This window comes from Mus caroli, chromosome 3, assembly GCF_900094665.2.
Source record: "Mus caroli chromosome 3, CAROLI_EIJ_v1.1, whole genome shotgun sequence".
Classification (NCBI taxonomy): Eukaryota; Metazoa; Chordata; class Mammalia; order Rodentia; family Muridae; genus Mus; species Mus caroli.
This window is the reverse complement of record NC_034572.1, coordinates 148,014,703-148,026,439: the sequence shown is the minus strand read 5'-3', so window position 1 is coordinate 148,026,439 and position 11,737 is coordinate 148,014,703. Positions and strand designations below refer to the sequence as shown.

Here is an 11,737-nt window from a genome sequence, read left to right as displayed (position 1 = left end):
GTAGGCCATCACTGGAAAGAGAGGCCCATTGGACATGCAAACTTTATATGCCCCAGTACAGGGGAACGCCAGGGCCAAAAAGTGGGAATGGGTGGGTAGGGAAGTGGGGGGGGAGGGTTTGGGGAACTTTTGGGATAACATTGGAAATGTAATTGAGGAAAATACGTAATAAAATAAATTTAAAAAAAGAATTAATAAAATAATAAAACAAGTATCGAAGAAAATAACCACTATTTCTGATAACTACTGACATTATCATTTCCTGTGCACTAATATACTAACTCCCAAATTGTAATACAAATCATATGCACGCATGTTATAGCTCCCTGGAGGATCATTCCTGAGGAAGGCATAGTATGTGGTTTAAGACTGAGAAATACTAATGAAGTCAGTTTCCTGAGCTGGTGAATCAGAGAACAGCTTGTCTGAGGGAAGCGAGGCTCTCAAAACAGAGAGAATTGGGGTTTCACCATGCTTAGAACAAGCTGCATGGGGGTCACACATTACTGGGAACTAGCTGGCATAATCAACGGTGTCTAGCTTTCAAAGGAGAAAACTGAAGAACTACAGATCAAAGTGACCAGAGGACCCTGCACTATATAAACTCTACATATCTGTGACAGGCCTTAATGACAAGAAGAGAGTCCTAACCACTAAGAGTAGACACAGGTACAAAGCCAGGTACTGAGTCCGACTTATTTCATCAGTAGGGCAGCCCTTCCCCCGGGGACCTTTCCTTTAGCTTGCTAAGGCAGGGCATGAGGATTCCTTAACTCACCTAAGCATTTGTTTAAGAAGAGTCATTTGAATATTTGGCCATAGTAAATGTGAAACCAACACCTGCTACATTAAAGCTAAGTGTGACTTTCAAGATTGGAATTTACAGCTCTCATACACAGTAAGATCACCTAGAAGAAATATATAGAAAATAACCAATATATTTCCTATGTTATTTCCATTTACTTTCCATCCCACACTGGGTTCATTTATTTCAGTGCAAATGTGCGTGGAAAAAAAGCAACAGCGTGAAGTAAATGGAAGGTGTGTGGAATAACTCAGGACACAGCACATCAGAAATAACGGCAATCTCAGACGTCAGTGTCGAATGGTTCAGAATCAACTTTGGGCTCCACTCCCTGTTTGGAACTGACATAAAAAAAATCATGATTCTGTTTATTGCCCACGAATGTGTAAGAAAGCAATGTTGAAATGTTTTCCTGATCACTGTTGTTCTTATGATAAATTGGTATTTATAAAGCTCTATGTCTTTTTTCTTGTCTGTGACTTAGGTAGGAATAATCAACTGCAATGGTCATGGTGTGTGTGTGTGTGTGTGTGTGTGTGTGTGTGTGTGTGTGTGTGTGTGTGTGNGTGTGTGTGTGTGTGTGTGTGTGTGTGTGTGTGTGTGTGTGTGTGTGTGTGTGCATGCGTATGTGTGATCCCTAGTCCCTGCAAATACACAAGCAGGTCTCAACGCAGTGCTGGTTGATAGGAATTTCTGTTTCTTCACATGGACAACCTCTACTGTTTCCCAGGTGCCAAAGATGCTGAACACTGGCTGGCTGGCTGGAGTCTCTTTCAGTGGAGCTCAGAATCACCAGTCACTTTCCATGTACACTCACTGAGGAACTGGCCTACCCAGAGGGCATGTGTGGGTGAACAGGCAATCCACTGATGGAAGCCAATAGCACAACTGAAATGCTTGCTGTTTACCTTTCACACAGCTCCCTTAAAACAAACCCAGCCACTACATGATCAGTGCACCTTTGAAGGCACACTCTGCTTTGCTCTCTGACGTCCTTGCATGACATTCCATTCAGCACTTGGCTTATTTTTAGAAATACTATCAACATATTTTCAACTGGTCTGTTTCAGCACTAGAACTTGGAATCCTACATCGTGAAGGGCAGCACAGGAGAAAAGCAGACTTCTTTAAAATGGGGAATTACAAATCCAGACCGACACAGACTTGCTCTGGTAACTCTTCTGATTTTCACCATGTTCCGCTAACATTTCTTGCTTTCTTACATGCAACACAACTCACCACTAAGAGTGGATGTGTTTTAAATCACTGAGATGTGTGCCGATCTGAATGCAGAGAATATTAAGTGTTGAGTTTATTTGAACTTACTCCTTTTCCCTGAAAGAGTTCTAAAGGAAAACAGAGAACTTCTTGTTAAAAAATATTGGTTTAGTCCTTTTGTATAATATGATAGAAAGTTTGAAGAACTATTGAATATAGAAATTTTAGAATTATATCTTAAGTAGCTAGTATTTAAAAGCAAAAAACACTGTCTAGCAATGAAGTTGCTGCAATTAGAATGCAATAAAATCAATAAGATAAGTCAAATATATTCTTTTATGTAAATATATTGTACAATATCAAATGGGTTCTTAATTACTACAATCCCAAAGTGATTGCATTATAAACATAAACATCTGCATTAAACCCACAATCAGTCATTTTAAATTAAGTATTGTAGAATTGAGAATAAAAAACAGGGTTTTGATTACTTGTGTGCTATGATCTCTGTCTACATTTTGCAAAATGCAATTATGAATCAATCCTATTTGTTTTTCTTTTCCAGATGAATGGAAGAAGAAAGTTAGTGAATCGTATACTATTATAATAGAAAGGCTGGAAGATGACCTGCAGATCAAAGAAAATGAATTTCAAGAACTAAGGCACATCTTTGGGTAAAGTCAGAGTTTTTACTTTTTAAAATACATGTCTCCATATTTTGATTTTAGGTATCATGTGTGTGCAAGCATAAAGCCTTAGCAATAAATGGGCTAAGTCTTGGGTATAACCAGACTAAACTTTAGAGTGCCAAGTTGTCTGTTAATATGAATTCATGTGACTCCCAAAATGGAAAGATCACACCTCCCTCACTAAACTATAACCTAGATTCTGTTCTCCCAAAAGTTGAGGGAGAAGAACTTGGAGAATAGACAACTGGACACAAGCTGTCACTATTCCAAGTAACCTACTCTGGAATTAATCACTAAATTATTTAGGCTGTGCCACTAACAAACACTATTGCTTATTTGCCAGGTTTGCTGATACTAGACCTGAGTCTCCTTGAGGAATAAGACAAGTTTTACCAACCCTCTCAGTCTGTAGATATTGGAGGCCTTCTCCAGGAAGGCTGAGTATAATTCCTTTGCTCAGGGAGTGAATATAATTCCCTTCCTCTGTATACATTGAAGGCTGTCTTACAGTGGGACAGAAAATCATTTTACTCTCATTCTTGTAATATGTGTGATATCAGCTTCTGCTTCATTATACAAAGAACAACAACAACAAACAACAAAAACATCCTGGACTGGGACAGCATCACAATCCTGTAAGGCATACAATGTTTAGGCAAGAGGGGCAGGAACCCAATTTGTAGCAAAAACCTCCTAGAGAATTTGAATCTGATGCCGAGAAACTAGGCATGTTTCAATGCAACAACCTTTCCAACTGTCTTAGCTTTACCAGTGTTACGATGAAACTTCACATCCAAGGCATCTTGTGGAGGGAAGGGCTTATCTCACTCATGGTTTCATATCACATTTCATCATTAAAAGCAGTGAGGGCAGAAACTCAAGTAGGGTTAGGAACCTGGAGGCAGGAGCTGGTGCAGATACCAGGGAGGGGTGCTGGTTACAGACTTGCTCAGCCTGCTTTCTTATACAACCCAGGACCACCTTCTCAATGGTAGCACTATCCAAAATGACCTGGGCCCTCCACCCATAAATCTCTCATTAAGAAAAAATGTCATACAGCAGTAGTTCTCAACCTGTAGGTTGCAATTCCTTTGGAGATGGAACTATTCTTTCACAGAGTCAACCTAAGACCATTGGAAAACACAGACATTTACATTATGATTCATAACGGGCACAAAATTGCAGTTATGAAATAGCATGAAAATGGTTTTATGGCTTGGGGTCACCATAACATACAGAGCTGTATTAAAGGGACTCAACATTAGGAAAGTTGAAAACCATTGCCTCACAGGCTTCTCTACAGCACATTCTTACTGAGGCATTTTCTCAACTGAGGCTCCCTCCTCTCCAGTGACTCTAGCTTGTATCAAGTCCACATAAAACAAGCCAGCACACCAACCAAGAAGTTAGACATTGGCCAGTTGTCCATGTCTGTTTCAGCTCTCATTCACATAGTGAACTCCTAACATAAAACATCCTGGATTTTACATAGAAAAAAAAAGGAGTTTAGGCATACCCAAATGCCATGTTCCTCAAAAGTAAGTGCACAAATACAACATGCCTGGAAAACAGTCACCAATTGCCCTTAGTTCATCGGAACTTCACCAACAGAACAACAGGGTTTCTAAGGTCTCCACAAGCAGGCTGGGATAAGAGGCTGCTGGGGCATCACTGACCACACAGTACCACATCATGCTCGGGTGCGAGGAAGCATCTGAAATTCTCTCACTGTGTGACAGGCAATTTGTAATAGCAAATTCATATCCATCTTTTGTTTCATCAGAGAAGGAAGATGGTAAAAGAACTTCGTCAGTCATAAGTCATTCACTCCTTATGGATTCCAATATGTGTACTAACTAAAATGGGATCAAATTGGAAGAATCTTTCACCTTTATGAACTCTAAGAAATCATTTAATTTAGATAAGTAAGTATTTTGATTATAGTAAGGCTAGCCTGCAAAAACAATGTATATCCTGTTTTACTTAACAAATGGACTTGAAGATTTTTCTCATGCTGTATCAATAACCAGCTATTTTTACCACTCCTGTTGTAGATGCTTTAAATAAACAACAACAACAAAAACTTGTCCACCAAGTGATATAATTGTGATCTTTTGACTAATTAGTACTAAACGCGAGACCCAGAGGCAAGTGTATCGCCTCATATATTACATAAAGACAAATTCATCCTAGTTTTGTGGTAGATATTATTAATTTTGGTAAATAGTAACTGAGTAACAAGACATTGCAACCTGTGAGATCCCATGTAGAGCAAATGCTGGAATGTGACTGCCAAGATTTGCCTGACTCACAGACAAAGAGAGCTGCCTCTAGTACTGCTAATATCCAGTGTGTTTCAGGGAGAATCTCACTTACATGAGCAACTTTGCCAGTATATAGACACTTTATGTTTGCTAACTTGGAGGAAAAAAGAAAACCAGATGATTTTTAATGATTAAAAATGAGGTTTAGAGGCAGCCAGTGTGATGACTCAGCAAGTAGAGGTGAATGATTCCAAGCTTGAAGACCAGAGTTCAAGCCAAAAACCCAGATAATGGAAGAAGAAAACCAACTCTTAGTGTTTTCTATGACCTCCAGAATCACAATGTGGTATGTGCACACCTACATAAGCATGTGTGAGTGCGCAGACACACACACACACACACACACACACAAACATACACATGAATGCATAAATAGTAAATAAGTGCAATCTTCAAAAGTAAGATTTAGGTATTGATTATTCACTAATTTTGAAAAGTATTTGAGATAAAAATCCATATTTAATTAAAGGAATCTAGCAGAAACAGATAAAAGCCATGGGAAGTCTAGGAGAAATAAATAGAGAAAGTGACTTAATTAATTGCCTAAGCTGGACAAGGAATTATCTCAGCATAAGGGTTTTGGAGCTACCTACACATGGCTAATGTAGATTTCTGTGCAGTTTGCATGTCCTAGATATGTTTCTTGATATGAGTGGGCCTCATTTGAAATGAGGTAAATGTAATTACCCCACGGTATAGTTGGAAAGTGGTGAAAATTAAACACTAGGTAGAGGATTCAGGGCATCCTGTGTGTGGAATCATTGTGACTGATGTATTACATAAGACATCATTAAAGATGGAGGACTTCATTGTGGAGTAGTAAGAACAAACTTGTAAATTTGTAAAGATTAGATTGCTAAAATAAAATTGTTACTGAGAGAATATTTTCAAAATTTAAAATATATAATGTTATAACAACTTTTTAAAATTTTTTTAGTTATATAATTCATTTACATTCCAAATGTTATCCCCCCTTCCCAGTTTTCCCACCACAAACACCCATCCCCTGCCCCCTCCCCCTGCCTCTATGAGGGTGCTCCCCCACCTGCCCAAGCACTCCTGCCTCAGAACCCTAGCTTTCCCCTACCTTGGATCACTGAGCCTCCCCATGACCAAGGGGCTCCCCTCCCAGTGATGCCTGCTAAGGTAATCCTCTGCTACATATCCACCTGGAGCCATGGGTCCCTCCATGTGTACTCTTGGGTTGGTGATTTAGTTCCTGGGAGCTTTGAGGTGTCTCGTTGGTTGATACTGTTGTTCTTCCTATGGGGTTGGAAACCCCTTCAGCTCCTTCAGTCCTTGTCCTAACTTCTCCATTGGAGTCCCTGCACTCAGTCCAATGTTTGGCTGCATACATCCTCTTCTGTATTGGCCAGGCTCTAACAAAGCCTCTCAGGGGACAACTATACCAGGCTCCTGCCAGTAAGCACTTCTTGCTGTCAGCAATAGTGTCTGGGTTTAGTGTCTATACATGGGATGGATCCCTAGGTAGGGCAGTCTCTAGATGGTCTTTCCTTCAGTCTCTGCTCCATTCTTTGTCCCTGAATTTCATTTTGACAGGAGGAATTCTGGATTAATATTTTTGAGGTGGGTGAGCGGCCCCATCCCTCAACTGGGTGCAGTGCCTATCCACTGGATATGTTTCTCCATAGGTTCTCACTCCCCTTTGTTGGGTATTTGGGCTAATGTCCTTCCTGTTGGATCCAAAGAAATTCTTGGGTCCCTGGCATCTGGGACTTTCTAGTGGCGGCCACCAGTTCCCCATCCCCCACTGCTACACATCTACTTTCAAAGTCCTGACCCTTTGTAATTCTTCCCCATTTTCTCCCTTACTATACTGGCCTCCCTTTTCCTTCCCCCTCCTCTCTTCATCCAAGATCCCTCTCTCCCTCTACTTCCCAGAGATTATTCTCTTCCCCCTATGGAGTAGGACTATGGCATCCACACTCTGGTGTGATCTTCACTCTTCTTGGGTTTCATATGGTCTGTGAGTTGTATCATGAGTATTCCAAGCTTCTTTTTAGCTAATACCCACTAATCAGTGAGTGCATACCATGTGTATTCTTTTGTGACTGGGTCACCTCACTCAGGATGATATTTTCAAGTTCTATCCATTTGCCTGAGAATTTCATGAAGTCATTGTTTTTAATAGCTGAACAACTTCTAATGCTAACAAATTTTTAAATATAGTTTTTGTATATTATGAGTATCAGAAGGCTCTTCAAAATCGATGGTAAATTTCTTGAGAATAACATCCATATCTTTTGAACAGGGTATCCAGTGGCCTTGTGCTGATGGTGAGGACATCTGTTTACAGGACTGTCCTGTTAGTCTGAGGAATAGCATAAGACTGTAGAAAGGATTGGGAAGACATGTTGTCTTGCTTAGCATTGAGCATCTGCTAATGTTCTTGATTCAATGGGTCCATCTCTTATCAGAGGATCACAATTGTAAGGATAACTTCCAAGAATCTACACACAGTGTTCAGATGATGTTGCAATGAGAACCCTTTGCCTAGAGTGAAGTAGGATCCATGATGAATTGGCAGAAATTCAGTATCTGGTGCAGCCCATGGAGTCAGGACAGCCACAGACAATGGAGAATGAGCCCGGAGCTGTCCGATTCTGTTCCTTCAAACAGCTCCATCTGGAAAGTCAATTGTTTTCAGGGCTGAGTTCTGAGAACTTCTCTTTGGATTAAAATGATGGATGGCAGGGGAAAGAAAGGAAGCTGTGCTGAGAATATAAATTGTCTCAACTGGTGACTTATTCAACAAAGTGTTCAGGGTTGTTGGAGAAATCAGATGTGCTATTATAGAAAAATCACCTCTGAGAACCTCAGTGATGGATACATAGTGTCTTCATGCCTCAACCTTAATCGGGGTTAGTGTAACATGGAGTTATGCTGTGACAAACAGCTATACCAGGTGCCTGGGAGTGTGCCTTTCTCTAAGGATGCAGATTGCAGGAATGGGAGGGCCCCTGTCCATAGATGTACAATTAGCACAGTCATGGGCAGAGTTCTTTGTTCAGTCTGTGCTCACTTGTCTGTCTCCTGAAAGATTTGTTTATGACATTATCAGTAGGTGCTGGTCTTATTCATCTAGAGAATGTAAACTATACAACGAGCCACCACCATATCTGCTCACGCACATACTATCCATGGTTTTAACTAGAGTGTAGAAAAGACATAAGGCACCAAAGCTAATTCAGTTTGTGTCTGTGGCCATGAGACTTTGATGTGGGAGATGAAGGGGATGGAAATGGGACATTCTCTCCTCTGATTCAAGTTCAAGTTCACTTATGGCTTTGGACATGTGTTGAAGTCATGAATAGAAGGCAGAAACGAGATGAAAACAGAAGCCAGAAGGATGGAAGGGCAGAGTGGTACATTCATGTACAATGTATTTCCTCTGCTGTCTTCTAATCTCCACAGTTATCAGTTCAATACTGACTTCTTTACAATGCCTTCCATTTATCTGTGGGCCAGACTCCCCTCTTGTCTATGTGATCACTAATTGTGCCTCTCCACCTTGTGTGGGTTTTCTATATTTGTATTTATAAATAACACTAGTATGTAAGCTCTAAGATGATAAACAAACTGCCAAGTCAGTGCTCACCACATACTGGCCATGCCACTAAGGTAAATTTTTCCTCGTAGATTCTATCCTCTGGGGAGTCTGGAGACTTTTATTAAGGCCAGCAAAATAAATGAACTTGCAGAGAGCAGACACTGAATGTTTGGAAGTGCAATCCTAAGCAAAATTCCTGGTTTAACTTAAAATGGGGATACAATCTTTTTAACAAGTTAAATCCTAAATTTCAGCCACAGTTCTCATTTCCCATCAATGTCCAGTCAAATGTTTCTGTTTTTATAAACACAACTAAAATATTTAAGATCTTGAAGCAACCACTCCTCAGGAAAACCTGTTTTCTCTCCTGTCAACTCTTCTAAAGGAGCTGCATGCATCACTTTCCCTGACAACTGGGCATCACTTGTGTGTCCTAATGCCTGGGACTCAATTTATTCTCTAATTCCTTCTTGCATTTTTTATCACCTGCTATGCCCCTCACCAACAATACATTCTAATGAGTTCATAGTGCTTGCTGGGTCCTGGATGAAATTCCTAATTAAGATGAAGTCACACTCATGAATACTTTTCTAATAGTAAATTATTTCCTTAATTATTAAAAGCGGGTCGTTCTGTACCTAAAGGTTACTTTCTGCCTTGAAGCGTAATGAACTCTTTTCTTAGCCTTTAACTTTTAGCCATAACTGTGTGCTGCTACGTGATCCAATTAAACTTCTCGTCCACGACCTCGTTCTCTCAGAGGACATCTGACACAACCACAAGTGGGAAATTATTAAAGTGAAATGTTTGAGAAGTTGGCCAGTATGGTATCCTGATGTACAAACTATTGAACAGAGCAGATAAAAGTTCATTCGTCTTCTCAAAAGCAGAGAAAATGCAAGAAGAGAGGAGAGAAGATGACTGTGCAAAAGATCTGTGGTGGATTGAGTGGAAATGGCCCCCAGAGGCTCAAAGAGAGTGGCACTATTAGGAGGTGTGGCCTCTTTGGAGTAGTTGTGACCTTGTTGGAGGTAGTATGTCACTGAGGATGGGCTTTGACATTTCAAATGCTCAAACCAGGCCCCGTGTCTTTTTCTTCCTGATGCCTGAGAATCCAGATGTAGAACTCTGAGCTACTTCTCCAGCTCCATGTCTGCCTGGATGCTGCCATGCTTCCTGCCATGATAATGAACTAAACATCTGAACTGTAAGGTAGCCCCAATTAAATGCTTTACTTTATAAGAGATGTCATGATTGTGGACTCTCTTCACAGCAATAAAAATCCTAACTAAGACAGAACTGGGGTATGGCTGTAATACCATTTCACTCTTTGGAACATTGGACTAGAAAAGCAATTGGACACCTAAAGTAGGGCTTGGTGGTTGTACTCTAGGAGCTGGGAAGACTCCCAGCTCCAGTGTTGAGGGTGATTTGTACTGTGGGGACCTGGCTCAAGAGGCAACAAAGAAGCAGATTAATATGTAGCCTAGAGATCATTTGGTAAAGAATGTGGCTATACTCTCTTTGTCAAAAACATCTTCCTGAGGTCAAATTGAGAAAGTATAGATTAATGGATTTGGCAGAGGAGATTTTCAGACAGTCTGGTACGGACTCTGTTGCTTGGTTATTAGTGGCCAAGCTTGTGCAGATCAATAATGAAAAGGTGTCAGATGAGCAAGTAAGAAAATGAAGCATACAGATTGAGGGCAAAAGAGGCACCAGGAAGTGCAAACAGATTAAAAAAAAAAAGCATAATGCTAAGTGCAATAAAGGGAGTGTGGACCTCATACCAACACCCCACTAGCTAAACTTCCAACTTGTACAAAGGAATTGATTAAAGAAAAACTTAGGGACATGCATGGTGGTAGATACCTTCAATCCTCAGAAGGCAGATGCTGGCAAATCTCCAAGTTCCAGGCCAGCCTGACATATAGAATGAGTTCAAGAACAGACAAGTTTAGGCAATGAAGGAAATCATTTAAAACAGGAAGATGATGAAAATGAACTTGAACAAGGAGGACATATTCCAGCCTCAGCAGGCACCAGAGCTTTGCAGCACCAGACAAGTGGCTGTATCTTTATAATCAGGATACAAGAAAATAGTTGTGCAATCTTCTTCCAAGACTAAGAAAAGCTGCTGGGGCAGGGCATGTGTCAGGGGTGTCCTTAGAGAGGCCATTGTGTAAAGCTGTCAAAGAGAAACCAGGATTGCCTTGGAGACCCAAAACCCTGGAGATGCCAGAGTCCTGGGATAGCTGCTGAGGAAAGCTGCTAACAGAGAGTGGAACCAACCCAGGAGAAAGAAGTGAGTTGCAGTCAACAAAGGTGAAAGGAGTTAGAGATCTGAACAGTGCTTTGACATCACACATGGAGATGAGGAGTGTGGCCTCTGCCCTGCTGGTTGTCAGTCTCTGCCCTGCTGGTTGTCAGTCTCTGCCCTGCTGTCTGTCTGTCTTGCTTTGGTTTGGAATTTTCTCCCTGAGCTCCCTTCCTCCCTGTTGGAAGGGGAATGCATATCCTGTGCCACTGTATGTGAAGTATGCGAGCCACTTCTTCATTTTCCTTCATAGGGGTTCAGATTTAAGAGAGAGCCATGAGTCTCAGAAGAAACTTTGACATTTGGACCTTTAAACAGTGTAGAGATTATAATAGACTGGATGGGGACTTTTAAAGTTGAACTTAATGCAGTTTTGTATTATGGTATAGACATAAATCTATGGGGCCCAGAGAGTAGAATGTGGTGGTTTGATTGAAAATGGATGCACCCCCTCCAATAGGCTCAATAGGAAGGTTTCAGATGCCCAAGCCAATCCCACTATCACTCACTCTTCCTGTTGGCCAAGAATACAGATGCAGAACTCTAAGTTATCGCTCTAGTACCATGTCTGCTTGCATAGATGCTATGTTTCCTGCCATGACTATAACGAACTAAAACCTGACTGTAAACAATTCCCAATTAAATGTTTCCTTAAAGAATTTCTTCATAGCAATAAGTGCCCTGACTAAGACACTATCTTCTTATTGTGTTTCACATGGCTGGCTATTCCTTCTCATACAGTGCTTTGCAGAGTCTCATGGAGCAGTGAAACAGAAATTACCAACCTGATCATTTCCAACAAGTATCCAATGA

The 11,737-nt window shown here is 40.8% G+C and overlaps 1 protein-coding gene across 1 annotated transcript in view; it reads left to right on the top strand.

Annotated features, from left to right (window-relative positions):
* The first annotated feature begins 1,897 nt into the window (after window positions 1-1,897).
* The window catches only part of Tnni3k (TNNI3 interacting kinase), a 259,531-nt gene continuing 249,691 nt past the window's right edge, over window positions 1,898-11,737 (top strand). Inside the window, 2 exon segments of the mRNA XM_021157700.2 lie at window positions 1,898-1,977; window positions 2,589-2,697. Of these exon segments, the coding sequence (XP_021013359.1) occupies window positions 1,938-1,977; window positions 2,589-2,697 (149 nt within the window). The 5' untranslated portion in view covers window positions 1,898-1,937.